Genomic DNA, 17,385 nt, shown 5'->3' on the forward strand with positions numbered 1-17,385 from the left:
CAGGAGGCCAGAGAGATGGGCAAGGTCACATGGCCACTGCTGCTTGCAGAGCTGGGATTTGAACTCAGATCTTCTCACCCCTGATCCAGCATTCTTTCCCTTGCCTCCCTTAGGATGTGCTACCATACTGGTTGGCTTCTACCCTCAGAGGTGCTAATTGCAACCCATCCATGCCATCTTCTGCCAGCTGGGTCTTGCCAATGTCCTCTCGAATTACCCCAACATACAGAACTTCTTCCTCTTGGTCTCTTGGGCAGCCCTTGGTCCAGTTGTCTCGTGCTTACCTGCCTGGGTTGTCTCCCTTTCTGATTATAAATTTTCTGGATAATGCCTTTCTGGCCATTTTAAAAAAAATTTTTAATTAATTTATTTTGAATTATCAGCAATCACTTCCATAAGCTTTTGAGTTCTAAATTTTTCTCTCCCTCCCCAAGAAGGCTCGCAATCTGGTATAGGCTATACCTGTTTCTGGCCATTTCTTATGGGTGCTGGCTTTGGTAATTTAATCTCTGGCGGCCCACTTCTGCCCACTGTGGGTCTTACCAACCATCAGGTGGCATCACCACCATCATCATCTTATGGGGTCTACAGAGCTGATCAGTATCATCCTGAGCAGGAAGGAGAAAAGTCCCTTATGGAACTCTTGGGATTCAGGTGTTGAACCCAAGGTTTGACTCTGGACCCTGGGCTCTGCTCTCTTCCTCTCCTTGTTCTCCTGGAGTCTCTACATCACCTGCTGGTTTTGTATCTTTAGTGGGGAACACCTGCTCCTTAGAAGGCAGCCGAGTAAAGGCGGGGAATCCTAAAGGCCCCCTCCCCCCAAGTGTTTAAATACGTGCACACAGAGAACATTGAAAAATTGTCTTTGCCCTGGCTCTTGGTTCAAGAGAGATTGACAAGGAAAATACCACGGTGAATTGTTTTTGTTTTCCTGTTTTGTTGTGATTCTTTTTAGAGGCAGCAGAGTGGGAAAAGAGCTGCTGGCCTTGGAGCCAGGAAGCCCTGGTGCCCCCCTGACATAGACTGGCTGCTGACCTGTACTGGTGGAGGGAATCTCCTCATCTGGGAATTCCTCCTACCAATGAAATCGCAGGTCTCTGTCTCTATTCTTTTGAGTCTTAAATTCTGACTTTGAACAACCTTTTACAGTGTTGGGCACAGTGTTACTCAGTTGCTCCTTTGTGGCTTCAGGAAAGTCATCTTGGCACATGTGGATACATAGTATGGATTGAATTGTTTTCAAGCATGCCATCAAACCAACACCATTTTTAATGCCAGTTCCAGCCAGTTCATCAAACATTTATTTTAACCATTCTGGGCAGAGCATTGTGCTAGAGATTGGAATGCTGTAGATGAATGCATTTGTAAAACTCAGTTTGTTGAAAGCGTCCTTGGGCAAGCATTATTTGGACTATGCTGTACAAACATGAAAACATTTGTATAGAGGACTTATAAATAGTATTAATAGCTAACATTTATATAGTGCTTACAGTGTGCCAAACACTTTGCAAAGAGCTATATGATTATTATCTTATTTGGTCCTCACAACAACCTTGAGGGGTAGGTGCTATTGTTATCCCCATTTTACAGATGGAGAAACTGAGATAAACAGAAGTTAAGTGACTTGTCCAGGTCCACAGCTAATACTTGTCTGAGGCCAGATTTGAATTGAGATCTTCCCCAGGACTCTATCCACTGGCCCACCCAGCTGCCCATAATAATCAGTCATCCTTAAATACTGTCCACATCCAGAGAAAGAACTCATGTGGAGTCAGAATGTAAATCGAAGCATACTGTTTTCTTTTTTGTTTTTTGTTTTTCTTTCTCGTGGTTTTTTCCCTTTGTTCTGATTCTTCTTTCACAACATGATTAATGTAGAAATGTGTTTAATATGATTATATGTGTAGAGTCTATATCATATTGCTTGTCATCTTGGGGAGGGAGGGAGGAAAAAATATGAAACTCAAAATCATATAAAAGTGATTATTGAAAACTCTTTGCATGTATTTGGAAAAAGTAAAATACTATTAAGTGGGAAAAAATAATCAAGTCATCCTTGGCAAATTCTGGTGCCCAGATATGAAGGAAGAATATTCCTAGTTATTATTTTATATATTTGTTATATATTATATATTAATGTGTGAACATATGTTTACAAGACATATAATAAAACAATGTTATTACATATATACTAAATATTAATATATCCTAACTAGGACTTTCTAATTCCTAATTAATTTCATGAATTAAAACAGACAGCTCCCACCCTTCAGGGTAATAAGCCAGTGCTATGAAGAGGATGGGAACGGTATTTCCCTGGGACACTGCTGTAGCATCTTGTGGCAGTATTAAACTACCTCTCTCAGGCTGGGTCTTGGAGCCTTTTCTGGTCTAGTTGCTGTCATGCCTTGGAGTTTTTCTGGCTCTGCTCCACCAGAATAAAGGATGTGGTGATGATAGGAGCAGAGGGAAGGAGGAAGGACCCATGGGGAAGTGATGGGAGTTACACACAGATAGGAAAGTTCAATAAGATATACACACATGCACAGTTGTTTGTTTGGCTGGTGTGAACACTGTGTGGCTTAGGAACTTCCCCATCCCACCCCCACCCTGACGTAATGTTCCTCTGTTTGAGCATTGTGTTGTCCTATGGAAAGGGGACAGCTCTTACTGTTATGTGTGCCTTACACACCTGATGCTACCTGCTGGCCTTGTTGTGTTTTTCATGTTTAGGAGTTGACGAGTACTTGGTTTCCCTTTGGAGGCTTTGGGACTTTTTGCTGGAGAATCCTGTGCTGCTGACTTGAGCTGGGCATGGGGACAGAGAGACCCTTCTACAGGCAAAGGTGGTTTTTACTGGTCTCGGGAGAACAATTTGCTTTAGCCTTAGCCCTAGATGTGTACCTTGGGTAATGTTGAAAGGTTTTGCCAGCATTGTGTGTGTGAAGAGATGAGGTAAGAAGTATTAGGAGCGGTAGAAGTATTTCCTTCTGGTCCTGTCAGATATGCAGCATCTAGAGATCTTAAGAATTTTCCTCAGATAGGAGGGACCTGAGAGGTTCATCTCGGCCCAAACACATCACTGAACAAGTCCTCTCTAGATGAGGCAACAAATGATTGTCCCGTCCTTGTTGAAGAGGGAATCTCCTAGCTGGCACGAAAGCCCATCCCATGCTGGGGTAGCTCAGTTGGGATGAAGATGGAGCTGCCACTCTATAGCATCCATCTGTTGCATGAGCTATGCCAGGCATAGGGAAACTGTGGCCTTGAGGTGGCAGGTTCCCCACCCCTCAGCTATACCCTTCAGGGCCAAACAGATCATGGCTAACCATTTGTCCACATGACAGCCTCTTCCATACTTGAAGACAGCCACCATGTTTCCTTTTGGTCTCTTCTTTGGCCTACCCAACTTCCCCCCAAGTCCATTGCTTTTTATTGGTCCTGAACCTGAGGCCCCTCACCATTATGGTCGCCTCCTGGACACTGTCCAGTTTATCCATGTCCTTCTTAGCTAACGTTTGACCCCCAGAACTGAACACGGTCCTTCAGCTATGATCTGGCAGGGAACAGAGGCACTCTGCTTTCCCTTGTACTCCAAACCATGCCTGTCAGTGAAGCCTAGGATTACACTAGGGGTGTGTGTGTGTGTGTGTGTGTGTGTGTGTGTGTGTGTGCGCACGCACGCACGTGTATGCTGCCATTCTGCCATGCTGCTCCCTCTTATTGACTTTGCCATCCTCTAAAACTCCCAGATGTTTTGGATGGAAGCAGTTACCTAGCCATACCTTGTACTCATGTAGCTCATTTCTTAAGCTCAAGTACAGACTTTACATTCATCCTTATTGAATTTACTGTTGCTAGGCTTGGCCAAGTGTCATTGAAAATCAAGGTCTTCTTGAATCCCAACTCAGTCATTCAGGCCTCCTGACTTCTCGTTACCACCTGCAGAATTTGAGTGGAATGTCCTCCTTGCCCTCCTTCGAGTTCTGATTCAAGTGGGGGACTCTGGCAGGCCCTGGACACATCCCTGAGGTTCTCCACCCAGCAGTCTCCTTCTAAATCAAGTTCAGGTGGTCAAAGCAAGGCACATTTGTCAACAGCTTGTGGTTGCCGTTTTCCTTTGTTCTTGAAGAAGACCACGACTCTGGGGAGGTTAATCCCCTGACATGCTAGTGAATTGGATTTGAGAGAGGGGGACTGTGCAGTCACCAATAGGAGTTGTTTCTATTGTGGCCAGAAACCCTGAAGGTCTTTCCCTCTCAATTTGATTTTTTTTTTTGGACTAGATTAAAGAGGCCTTTCTTTGCCTCTTCTTTTAACCTAGATTTGACCACTGAATGGGTGTTGCCACAGTCAAACAGAAACCTGCTAAAGACCCTAGCTTTCAAAGCGTTCAAAGGTCCAGATTTTCCACTGCATCTGGAGCCATCTCCAGTCATCCTGATGTGTAACAGGCCACTGGACCCAGGTGGCTCCGAAGGAGAAAGTGAGGCTGGTGACTTTGCATAGCTCTTCCTCCCTTAAATCCAGTTCCCTTGCATGTCGTGGCATCACCTCCCTGATGACGTGGTCTTCCTCAGGAACGAAAGACAAACTACAACACTAAGTAGTAGGAGCTGCCTCTCTGGGGACCCCAACTGGAACTTCCTTCCTTCCCTTTCTTCTTTCTCTCTCTCTCTTTCCCTTCGGAGAAGTAGCAAGATATCTCAGGGTTTACAAACTAGATTTCTTTTTAAGTTCCTGCCTTAAACCCAAATCACTCTGGCTCTCACTGATGGGCCAACCGTAGGTCCCAGGCCAGACCTCACTTGGTCATTATTTGGGCCTTGATTGACTCAGAGTGAATGTAAATAGGACTTGTTTCTGTTTTGTCCAGAAACCCTGAGGGTCTCCTCTTCCCAGTTTGATTTGTTTCCTTTGGACCAGATTAAAGAGGCCATTTTTTGCCTCTTCTTTTTACCTAGCCTTACCAAGAGCTAACTGTGAACTGCGTAAGGGGTAGGCTGGAGATACAAAGAAAGGCAGAGACAGTGCCTGCCCTCATGGAGCTTACATTCTAACATCTAAATGAATAGATACATACAAAATAGTTAAGAGAGTAGATGGAAGCAGATAACCATGGAGGGGAAGGTAATGGCATGGCAGCCTGGGACCAGGAAAGGCCTCCTGCCTTTCTTGGAGGCATCTGATCTACAATCAGTTGACTGCTCTTTGGGTCTGGTCACGTGGCCAGTTATGTGTGTATCTACCCAGCTGTGCTCTTGTCCATCTCATGTCTTCCCACGTTGTCCACGAGGAGGGCAGGAGAGGTTTGGTCAGATGCTTAGCTGATGTCTAGATAAATGCAGTTTGCAATATGTCCTAATGCCAGTGGTCCAGGAAACCTGTCAAAGGAGGAGATGAAGCTGACTCATCGTGACCAAAGCTAAGATCCCTCTTAGTCATCACCGCTTCCTTTGCTAGGCATTCACAAACCATAACTTGGAGACTAGATTTTTAGAATGTTGCTAGGAATTACAGTCAAGCTCACTGACTTCCAGTTAGCAGAATCCATTCTTTCCTTACCCCCTCCCTTCTTCAAAGTCTAGGCCTAAGCAGTTCACATAGTAAGTAGCATGTTTGGCCTAGGTTCCTATCTGACCTCAGCCACTGACTAGCTGTGTGACCCTGGACAAGTCATTTAACCTGTGTGTCCATTTGGTCATTTGTCATAGCACTTCCTAATAATAGCACTGCCCTCTCAGGATTCCTATGAGGACTGAATGAGAAGAGAGATGGAAGGAGTTTAAATGCCGTCATGTTGAACTCATCAGGATGGGGAGCTCCAGGTGTGGAAGCTTCCTCCATCCATGCACCTCTACATCTGCCCAGTTACTTCCTTTTGGGAGAGTGGCTTGAGTTGGGAACCCAGCTCCTCATCCCCAGGGCCAGAATCTATTCACTGAACTGGGATTTTTTTTTCACTCTCTTCAAGCTCTTTTCATTTATATGGTGTGTGATGATTTGCATAATACTTTATGTGTATTATCTTATTTAATCCTTACAACAGATCTGTGAGGTAGATGCTCCTATCCCCATTTTGCAGATGAGAAAACTGAGGCTGAGGGAGGTTGAACAATACTCCCTTCTGGGTCACAGAGCTCATATGTATCTGAGGCAGCATTCAAACAAAGTCATTCCTGACTCCAAGTCCGATACCCTATCCATTGGGCTACTCAACTTTTAGTTGGTTTGGTGATATTCTTAGAGGGAAGTGAGGGAAATAAGCCTTTATTAAGTTCCTACCAGGCGCTGTGCTAAGCACTTTACAGATCTTATCTCATTTGATTCTCACAACAGCCCTGGGAGGTGGGTGCTATTATGAGCCCCATTTTTCAGTTGAGGAAACTGAGGCAGGCATTGAGGCTAAGTGACTTGCCCAGGGTCACACAGGTGGAAAGTGTCTGAGGCACTCTATCGCCTATGCCACTAGTTGCCTCTGAGCCTCTGAATTCACCTTAATAAATACTTGCTCATTGATTAATTTATCCTCTTGAGGACCTCTCCAGACACCTCCTGGAGTTCCTATTTATTGCCATTGCTCCTGGCACTTCTAGGCCATCCAGATGCTCTGAGCAGCAGTTTTTACCCTTTCTGTATGCCCTAGACCCTTTTGGCTAGTCATGTGAGGCCTAGGGACCTCTTTTCAGAATAACACATTTAAATGCAGAACATATGAGTCTTGGAAACGAAACCAATTATTGAAATAGTTATTAAAGGACTAAAAAACCCCAGCAACAGGCCAGTTCAGAGGCGCCAGGCTGAGACCCCCTGCCCTGTAGGATGGTGAGCATGTTGGCACTTTGCTCATGTTTCTGTCGTTTCCGTGGAGACATTTTTTCCCATTCTGTGCCTTTTCAGATGCTTTTCTTTGCTTGGGTGGTCCTGCTTGCTGGCGTCTGTTTGAAGTGTTGTTTGAAGCCCCTCTGTCCAGCATCGTGGCTCCCTGTCCTCTCTCCTCTTTGGACAGGGAGTCTGGCCAACACCTGCCCTCTTCCAGGCCCTCAGCCTCTTGCCCTGCTCGCCAGCCTTGTGCCCGCCTCTCAAAGCGGTTCACCAGGGCCTGAAAGTGCTGAAGTGCAAGCAGCCAAATCTCATCTCCTGGTTTGTCTGGGGTTCCAGCTGCATAGGATCATTTTTCTTCCGTTTCTCCCTGTCCAGAGTGATCATTCTCCTTGTCAGGCAGCAGGCACCTTGCCATTGACCCTCCTGGCGGTCTTAGGTGTGGATTTGTCTTCTGTTACCTGCCTTTGTTTCCATATCTGTCTCTCTGTCTCTCTCTCTGTCTCTCTCTGTCTCTCTCTGTCTCTCTCTCTGTCTCTCTCTTTCTCTCTGTCTCTCTCTCTTCTCTCTGTCTCTCTCTCTCTCTCTCTCTCTCTCTCTCTCTCTGTCTCTCTCTCTCTCATTTTTTGGATAATTAATTTATTTTGTTTTTAACATTCACTTCCATAAGATTTTGAGTTTTAAATTTTCTTCTCTTCCCCTGCCCCATCCCAAGATGGTGTACAATCTGATATAGGCTCTGCTTATACATTCACGTTAAGCATATTTTCCCCTTAGTCAGGATGTAAAGAACAATTAGAACTAACGGGAGGAACCATGAGAATGAAGCAATAAAACAGAATAACAAAGGAAAAGGAGAGCAAATAGTCTGCTTCCATCTGCCTTCAGACTCCAGAGTTCTTTCTCTGGATGTGGATAGCAATTTCCATCATGAGTCTTTGGGAATTGTCTTAGAGCCTTGGGTTGCTGAGAAGAGCTAAGTCTATCAGTCAGTCATCCCATAACTGTGTACAACGTTCTCTTGGTTCTGCTCACTTCACTCAGCATTGGACCATACAAGTCTTTCCAGGTGTTTTGAAGTCCGCCTTCTCATCATTTCTTATAACACAATAGCATTCCATTACATTCACATACCACAGCTTGCTCAGCCATCCCCCAGTGGATGGGCAATCCCCTCAGTTTCCTTTTCTTGGCCACCGCCCAAAGAGCTGCTGTGTTTTTGTACATGTGGGTTGTTTCCATCTTCTCTTGATGTCTTTTTTAAATTAAGTTCGTTGCTGCACATCAGCGTAAGTCATCAGTTATCAATAGCCCAGGCTCCCTCTCATCTTCACTGCCTCCCTCCCCCTTGCTGTGTCTGCCTCATCCTACCTTGCAGCCCAAGCAGCTGCCCCCTCTTCAGAGGAGCCTGTTATGTGGCTCCAAGTAGTCAGTCGTCCTTCTTAGTCTCACCATCCTTAAGCCTCCCGCCTTCAGGCCAGGCTTTCCTGCTACTCCTCTTCTTTATTTTTGCCTTCACATACTTCATCCATGTTTCTTTTCAAAGAATATTTCATTTTCTTTGATGTCCTGGAGGGTAGAGACATGTTCCTCTAGCCATCCTTCTTGCTTTCTCCCCTAGGAACATAGGAGTTACCTGGTCATGGCAGCAAGACACACATCCTGCACTCTCTTCAGGACATTACAGATCTTTATGCCTCCTTACTTGAGGGCAGTGAGATCCCGTGTACTGGGGGGCTCTTCATCAGCTGTCTCTTGGCACCACTTAGCCACACCCATTGGGCTCCACCTGGGGGCTCTTGAGGGAAGTCTCATTTATTTATAGTAGTCCAGAGAGCATCAACTTGCCCAGCTGTCTCTGACGGGCAGATACCAGCTTCCTGCTGACGTCCCGATGCAGATACTGCAGCAAACCCAGCAGTTCTCTGACTGATTACACGTGCCAGCCATTCTTCCTCCTAGAGCCCTGAGCACTTTTGGGATGCCTCAGCTTGTCCTATCACTGCCACTTTTGTCACAGATGTGTTTAGGACTAAACTAGGGGCTCGCTCCATTAAGGGTCCCTGTTTTGGCGTCTCTTAGAGGTGAAAGCATATTGTTCACTTGTTTCAGTTGCGTCTGACTCTTCATGACCCCATTTGGGATTTTCTTGGCGAAAGTAGTGGACTGGTTTGCCATTTCCTTTTCCAGTTCATTTTACAGATGGGAAAACTGAGGCAAACAGAGTTATGTGAGTTGCCCAGGGTCACACAGCTAGTAAATATCAGGGGTCAGATCTGAACTCAAAAAGATGAGTCTTCCTGACTCCAGGCCTGGTGCTCTATGCACTGCAGTGTGTCTAGCTGCCCGCCAAAAGCATGTTATAAAGTTTTAAAGTATTTTACATTCTCCTCTTTCTTCCAAATGAGGGTCCTAGCTGAGCTCTCATATAACCTTAGGGTTATGTTATTATTATGTAACTATGTTATTGTTACTGAAGTTACAAGAGGATTCTTGCTCATTGTTTCTTAGAGCACAGTAATATTTAGCCATAATTATATACCAGAAGTTCGAAGATGCTTTCAGTGTCCCTACAGGGGATCAGTGAATGTCCTAGTACTTTTATTTGAATACAGAAAGCAGCTATTTTCACCCAGCTGGGTAGCAGCCACAAAACCTTCGATATAATCGAGTAGTAGCGGGACAGTGAGTTGTCCCAGGGCTTGATCTACCTGGAAACCATGGGAAAAGATGGAAATGAGTTAACTATGAGAAGAAACTGATACTTATGTAAGTGCTACTTAGATTATCTCTTGGGAACCTCACACCAGCCCACCCTAGGAGATGGGTATTTGCTGGTATCATTATTTCCATTTTACAGATTTGGAGACATTTGAGGCTGAGAAAGGTTAAGTAACTTGTCCTTTGCCACACAGGTAGCAAATGGCTGAGGCAGGATTTGAACCCAAGCCTTTGAACCCTGTCCCCAGTATTGGGCTGTCGGAATTCTGATATTTAGCATTGAGGTTAGGGAGTTAACCTCCCCACTCTGGGCCTTAGTTTCCTCATCTGTAAAACCAAAAGATTTGGATTCGCCCACTTCTAAGGTTTCTTCCTGGTCTAAATCCATACTCTCTTTGTGCTTCTAATGTGTAGGTCAAAGAATCAAATGTTTGAGTTTCGCTCTTTGTCCTTGCATGCCCTGTACCTCATGCACTGCCTAGCACACAGTAGGCTGATAAGCCAATTAATAATTCGTCTAATAATTCATTATTGCTTATTAATGCTATTGATAGTATTGGTTGTACTGTTGAGATTGGGCTAATAATTAATAATTACTGATTGGGTACAGTGACACTAAATGAGCTTCCTTCCTCCTCTCTGAAATTCTTCCAGGTATGTATGCCGCACCCAGTTTTCTTTTGGTCAGAATCTGTGATTCATGGGGGCAGGGAGCTCTTAGAGAACTGCCTGTACCAGATGTAGCTTGGCCACTGTTCTGCCAAGACTGCTCAGAGGGAGTTGCCTGGAGCCCTCAAGAGTTGAAGTGACTTGCCCAGTGTCAGAGGTGGGACTTGGGGGTCCTGCCAGCTCCTGGGACTGGCCCACACCTAGTACAGATTTCACAGTGTGTCCTAGGAAGGATGGCTCCATATCTTTGGAGCAGCACCACTTCTCAGGCACTTGGCCTTGGGTTATTTTGTAGCCAGAGTAAAGTCCTCTCTGCCCCAATGGCCCAGCCCACACTGAGTGCTATGCCTGCCTAACACTCCCTGGCCGGCTCTGGGTTATCTATGTTGTTAGACAAGCGGCTGTCCCTCTGTACTTAGGACCCAGCTCCTGGGAGCCCTGGCCAGGCCACTTTATGTAACAATAATCGGCCCTTTTTGTAACTCTTGGGAAGTCTGGAATGCTAGAAGTGCTTGTGAGCAGGAACATTGTTTCCCGTGTCAGAGATCAAGAAAACAGAGATGGGCCGGTTTCCATGAAATTGTCAGTATCAGGCTGCGGTGGAGAGAAGGCCCTAGAGCCTGGAAGATCTGCTTTCAGGTCCTGCCCCCCACCCCGACCCTACTGGCCATTGCCCCCTGGCCAAGAGAGTGCCCCAGACAATTCTCTGGGACCCTGAGCTGATGTTATTAGGGAGTCCTTATTATTAATAAGTAAACCACAGATCTCCAGTCTTATGCCGTGAGAAATGTACAGACCTGTCAGAATCATCCCCAGAAGGGGCCGTTCCGCAGCAGAGGACTAATCACCTTCAGAGTCTCTGGGTGAAGAACGTTGGCTTCCAAGCTGAGTGTCTTGAAGGTCCCCCTCCTTGATTACCTCGTTCCATTCTATTTAGACCTCTCCCATGGGTTTTTATGGGACAGTCAAGTGGCACTTGCCCTGGAGTTAGGAGAAGTTGGGTTCAGATCCAGCCCCAGATGCTTCCTAGCTGTGTGACCCTGGGCAAGTCATTTAACCCTGTTGGCCTCAGTTCCTCATCTGTAAAATGAGTTGGAGAAAGAAATGGGGTCATGGAGAGTTGGACAGGACTGAAACAACTGAACAACAACAAAAACAACAGTGTGCTTATATATCTTGTATAACAGTTCCCTGCCCATTTACCCTAGTAGATTATAAGCTCCTTGAGGGAAGGGTCTATAACTGACTCCTGTCATGCAATTCTAGGTGTAGATCTGAAAGGAACCATAGAGATCATTAAGTCCAACCTCACTTTACAGATGAGGAACCAAGGCCTCTTTCAGACTCTGTCACCTAGACCATAGCATTGCTCTCAGTAGGTGCTTAATCAATGCTTGAATTGAATTTGTGGAGTTTTCCCATCACACTCTGCTCTGCTCTGTAGTATCACCATCCAACCTCAAATGAAACTATCTCCCAGGTGAGTTACAGCTTGTGTAATAAAGGAAAATGCCACTGGGCTCTGTATGGTGAGGCGACTGGATGGCCGAGAAGGTCTCTGCTCGCTATTGAATTTGCCAGATGAGTAAAGGAGACGGAGATGGACCTGGGAAGGAAATGCTACCTACCAAGCTCCTGATTCTCTTTTGTATACCTTAATTCAGTTTAAAGCATGAGAAAGGCTGGGGAGCAGAGCAGGTAGTGGGGCCTACCAGCTTAGAGTCCAGAAAACTAGGTTCCACTGCAAGTCCTGACTTTAACAAATACCACCTGGGTGACCCTGGACAGGTCACTTAATCTCTTCCTGCCTCTGTTTCCTCAACTGTAAAATGGGGACAATAATGTTATTGACCTCCCGGGGTTATGAGGATTAAATGAGATAATTGTAAAATGCTTACTTAGCATAGTGCCTGGCATGTAGTAGACACTGAATTAATCCTTCCTTCCTTCCCTTTTTTCATCTTTCCTTCCTTCCCTCTTTCCTTCCTCTCCTTCCTTCCCTCCTTCCTCCTTCTCTCCTTCCCTATTGCCTTCTTTTCTTTCCTCTCCTTCCTTCCTTCCCCCACCCTTTTCCTTCCTTCCTACTTTCTCTTCCTCCCCCTCCCTCCCTTTTTTCCTTCCTTCCTTCTTTCCCTCCTTCTCTTCTTCCTTCCCTCCTTCCTCCCTTTTCTTTTACTCTTTCCTTCCCTTCTTCCCTTCCTTCCCTCCCTCCCTTTCCTTCCTCTCCCTCCCTTCTTTTCCTGTCTTCCTACTTTCTTTTCTGTCCTCTCCCCCTCCCTTTTTTCCTTCCTCCCTTCCTCCCTCTCCCTTCCTTCATTTACTTTCTTCCTACTTTCTTTTCTTCCTCTCCTTCCCTTCCTTTTTTCCTTCCTACTTTCTTTTTTTCTCCCCATTCCCTTCTCTCTTCCTTCTGGCAGCTCAGCTCTCCCAAGATAGGGAGTTGCTGATCTACATTGGTAAAAAGGGGCTTCCAAAGGATCTAAGACATCTCCAGAGGCCTCGGGATGGAAAATGCTGTCCACATCCAAAGAAAGAACTATGGAAGTTGAATCGCTATCACTTATTTTTACCTTCTGTTGAGTTTTGTTTCATCTTTCTGATGGTTCCTCCTATTGGTTTTAATTTTTACTTACAACTTCACTAATGTGAAAATATGTTTAATAGGAATGTAAATGTAAAGCCTATATCAGATTGTGTGACATCTTGGGGAGGGTGTGGGGGAGGAAGGGGGAGAAAATTTTCAACTCAAAAGCATATGGAAGTGATTGTTGATAAATCAAAATAAATTAATAAAATTTTTTTTAAAAGGGGGCTTCCACACTGAAGTTCCTCCCAAAGAGTACATCACAGAACTAGACTGCCCTTTCCTTACTCAGAAATAAAAGCAAGTCAAAATGATACAAGTGTCTGAGCAACATTACAATTATTTGTTGTTCCTGTTGCTGAAATACCAATAAGAGATGTTTTTGAGATGGAAATTTTAGTGTTCTTCAAATGACTTGAATGCATGCTATTATAGGGCATTACTCCTAGTCGCTTTGAAACACTCAGTTCAGTTCTGGAGGTGTTTATTGAGCACCTGTGTTCTGTGTTGTGGAAGATGGCGCTTTGCTGAGTGAGGGAGACACAAGAGCCTTGGTGTCTGATTAGATGGTATGGGGGAGGGCGGATGAGGGAAAGGGAAGTTTCAAGAAGGATTCTTGGGTCATGGAGTTGGCTGGGTGTGAGGACAATGGTGTTCTTGACAGAAAAGAAAAAGGAAGTTTATGGCAGGGGAAGGGGGGCAATTTTAGAGGAAAAGACAGTGAGTTCAGTCTTGGACATGTTGGGTTGAATCTGCAGTATCCATGGAATGTTCGGGTGGAAATGGCCCTCGGACTGGGGTGTAGGGGAAGCGGTAAGGTGGTTTGGGAATCATGTCCATGGCAGTGATAATTAAACCTCTTGGATTCAATGAGATCAGCATGAACTCTGTGTTAATTTCACCCGAAACCGGTGCTGTTAATGTCAGAAATCGTTTTGTCTCTTAATTCTGGTCTTTCTTATTTGATTGGAGGATACACACAAGCATCAGAATACCTTGGACATGGTAGACACATGTCTTTGTTGCCCGCAAAAGGCTCACTTTCCTCCCTATTCCCTGTTGCCCCCAATTTCAGCTTTGAGCTTTTCTGGGCTTGTTTCATTGTGAGTCAGTTACTTGGGTGATTTTTTTTTTATTAAGATTTTTTCCTGTTCTTTTTCAGGAGTATATCATTCGTGTGCAAAGAGGAATTTCCATAGAAAACAGCTGGCAGGTAATTTTTTTCATAACTGAAAAATATTTCAACTTGAGGAAAGACCCAACCACTGACTGTGGTTTGGGGACCATGATAAAATTCCAAACAGTGAACTCTTGAGTATTGATACATAGCACTTCCTCCCAGGGCTGGGGGGTGGGGGGTGGGGTGACGTGCGTTGGAGCTGTGTAGTTGTGTTCCTAGGTTTTTTTGGGGGGAGTAGGATGGGGCGGGTTGGTGGAATTTGTACCCAATACACAGATCATTATCCAGGAGTTCCTCCTCTAGAACTGAAGGGCAGAGAATGGGAGCTCTCTTTTCTCTTTTCCCCTAGGTTGCTTCCTTTCTTTTAGTCATTCAGGCCTGCCTGTTGGACTTGATTTTCAAATGGAGAAAAGATAATAGATGTTCACATAGAGCAGCAGCCTCTAGTTGGGCAAGGCCTAAGGAGTGGCCACCATTTCTTTCCAAAGTCCATGGCTTCCTCTTGGATTTTCATCATCTTTTCTGAGAGCTTAGGTTTCCTTGGGCCTAAATTGGGAACATTGCCATCCAAGGCTCCTGCTACCTCCAGTCTGTTGTGATTCTCTGCTCCCTCATAACCATTGGCTGTTTTGGCTGTGTGCTGGGTCCCACCTCCACTATCGTGGTGAGAGAGGAGCCTACAGTGAAGGAGGGAGGGGAGAGAGACACAGAGAGAGGAAGAGAGGGAGACAGAGAAACAGAGGAGAGAGAAGGAGAAGGAGAGGGAGACAGAGAAACAGAGGAGAAGAGAGAGAAGGAGAGATTGAGGAAGAGAAAAGAGAGGGGGAGATTGAGAAGGAGAAAAAGAGAGGCAGAGGAGAGAGACTGAGAAAGAGAAAGAAAAGTGTTGGAGGGAGGAAGAGACAGAGAGAGTGCCTTTGCCATTTCTGGCTTCCCAGAGACTGTTTCCTTTTTTTTTTGGCAGAGTAGAAAGAAGCAGATGGGAGTCAGGCTAGCTGGGGCTTCCTCCTCCTGCCTTTGCTGCTGTGTGAACTGGGACTGGGCCTTAGCTTCCCTAGGTGAAGTAGGGATAGTGAGTCAGGCCACCCAGCCTCAGGGAGGGCACTTTGCAAAGCAGCGTGTGCTAGAGAAGCTGCCAACTAGAGTGTTATCAAAGGCGATTTTCTTCTAATTGTCAGAGACTGAAATATCTGTGCATGAGGGAGGGGTGGGGGGCAGGAGAAGCCACTTCTTAAAAGAAAAGAGAAGCTGACAACTGTGGGTTGTAGTAAAATTTGTTTGTTTTTTAATCATAGGCAATGTTTACTTAGAGCCATGTTCGCCTTGCTCACTTTCCTCTCTGTGCCTCTCCTCACCTCCCTGTGAGCCCACACCCCCCCAGGGTCTGTTCTCACTCCCCAGTAGATGGAAGTTCCCCGAGCACAAGGAGGGTGTCGCTTTCTGTCTTCCAGCATTCAGCAGGTGCTTACAAAGTGCTTTTCTTGCCTTCATTTACCCGTTTGAAAACAAAACCATGTTGTCCCTCCCAGGTCCCATCTCTCCTCCTTTTGTCCCCTCTCTCAGTGCTTGTCCCCCCATTTCTGACCCAGCCCCCCCTCCAGCTTTCATTCTCCCCATGTCACTGATGTTCCCCTCCTGAAGGTTAGCAGTGATCAGTCTGGTGGCTTTTGCCCAACTCTGCTGCATTTGACGCTGCTGACCACCCTTTCCTGATATCTTCTCCTTCTTGGGCCTTTGGGACACCATGCTGCTCCAGCAGGGAAGGCAGCAGCCAGGTGGTACAGTGGATAGAACACTGGATTTGGAGTCAGGAAGATGGGAATGAGCATTCTGCCCTGCCTTAGCCACATGCTAGCTGTGTGACCTTGGCCAAACCCTTAATCACTCTGTGCCAACGTGAAAGCTTGGATTCCGTGGCCTCTGAGGAGCCTTTACCCTTCCCGCCTCTCTGACTGTTGTTTCTTGTCTCACTGCTGGTCTTCTTTCCCCCTCCCCCTTCCTGTCTGCCTCTCTCCAGCGTCAGGCCTCAGTCCTCTACTTCCCTCTCCTTCGAAGGATTCAGCCACTTTCACACTCTAAGTGTCACCTCCATGCATTTGGGCGACTCCCAGATCTGTGTTGTGCGGTGTCTTGTCACCTGAACTCCAGTCCTCCTGAGCCCACTGGCTCTCATTTTTGTTGAGATATTTTGTTTCAGCATGGCAGGTAACAGTTCCTGGGGACCATGTAGCTCCCCAAGACTGTGAGGTGCAGGCCAGCGCCTGCTCTGCTTTGGGAGAACCTCTTTCCTCGTCAGAAGTTCCCATCTCTGCGATATCACAGTTCAGCCTAAAAAAAAGAACAGAAACCACAGCAGACTCACAAACAGGCCCCCGCCCCCTGCAAGACTGTGGGCACAGATGCTTCATTCAGAGTTTTTGAAGAAGTTACAGAAAATCCCAAAGAGTGAGCAGGGACCGCTGGTGCCATGTGACCCCTGTGGCCGGCCATTTGTTCAGAGAGAAAGGCCGGACACTTGAAATTTAGCCCTCAGTGCTGGTCTTGTTCATGCACTTAGTCTGGAGGTTATCACCATTATTGTCATTTATATGATGATAATGATAATAACCAGGGCTAACCTTTTGGAGAATTGTAAGGCTTGTAAAACATTTTACAAATATTGTCTCATTTCATGTTCACAACAACTGTGAGAGGTAGGTGTTGTTATTATTATTATCCCATTTTACAGGTGAGGAAACAGAGGCAAACAGGTGAAATGACTTGCCCAGGTTCATACAGCTAGGAAGTGTACAGTGTAAGGCTGGATTTGAACTCAGGCCCAGGGCTCTCTCCACTGTACTCCTGGTTTTCCATGTCACATGTACAGCCCAGGTCAGCATGTACTTGCTGAAAGAGCTTAAACTGTATAGTAGTAATAAAGTATTTTTTTTCCTATCACTTTTTAAATGGAAAGGGCCTACAGTGTGAGAATTTCATTGGTAAGCTGAGTTCCTTTGGCCTGAAACACTTGGTCAGATGACAGGCAGCAGGGTATTGTAGGAAGAGTCAGTAGAGGGGCTTGTGTTCTACTCCTCAGGCTGTTCTAGTCTCCCGGTGCTGGCTGCCTCCTCCGAACACCCCGATCAGACTCAGATCTTTGCCTGCCTCTGTCACTTGACCCCTCATCTGCTAGTGCCTTGATTCAGTCACGTGGGATGGATGAACCACACAGCCATGTCTATATGTCTCCTCACCCGTAGCTTCAGCCCTCCAGACCAGGGTACCTTTCCTCGCATGGCCTTCAAAGCCTCTTTTGGCCCTGACATCCTGTGGGCAATGACTTCACTGTTCCAGGCCCTCGGTTTCCTCATCTGTAAAATGGTTGAGCTAGATGATCCTCATCAATTGTATAATTGAAAAATGTTCCCCA

The 17,385-nt window shown here is 45.9% G+C and overlaps 1 protein-coding gene across 14 annotated transcripts in view; it reads left to right on the top strand.

Moving 5' to 3' along the window:
• Positions 1–17,385, top strand: part of PXK (PX domain containing serine/threonine kinase like) — a 100,802-nt gene that overhangs the window by 25,812 nt on the left and 57,605 nt on the right. For all 14 annotated transcript variants that reach the window (XM_078152110.1, XM_078152112.1, XM_020968945.2 and 11 more), the window contains exon 2: positions 13,959–14,009. In XM_078152110.1, coding sequence (XP_078008236.1) covers positions 13,959–14,009 — 51 coding nt within the window. The remainder of the gene's footprint in view (positions 1–13,958; positions 14,010–17,385) is intronic.

This window comes from Phascolarctos cinereus, unplaced genomic scaffold, assembly GCF_003287225.1.
Source record: "Phascolarctos cinereus isolate Bilbo 61053 unplaced genomic scaffold, phaCin_HiC Scaffold_4;HRSCAF=312, whole genome shotgun sequence".
NCBI classification, from domain to species: domain Eukaryota; kingdom Metazoa; phylum Chordata; class Mammalia; order Diprotodontia; family Phascolarctidae; genus Phascolarctos; species Phascolarctos cinereus.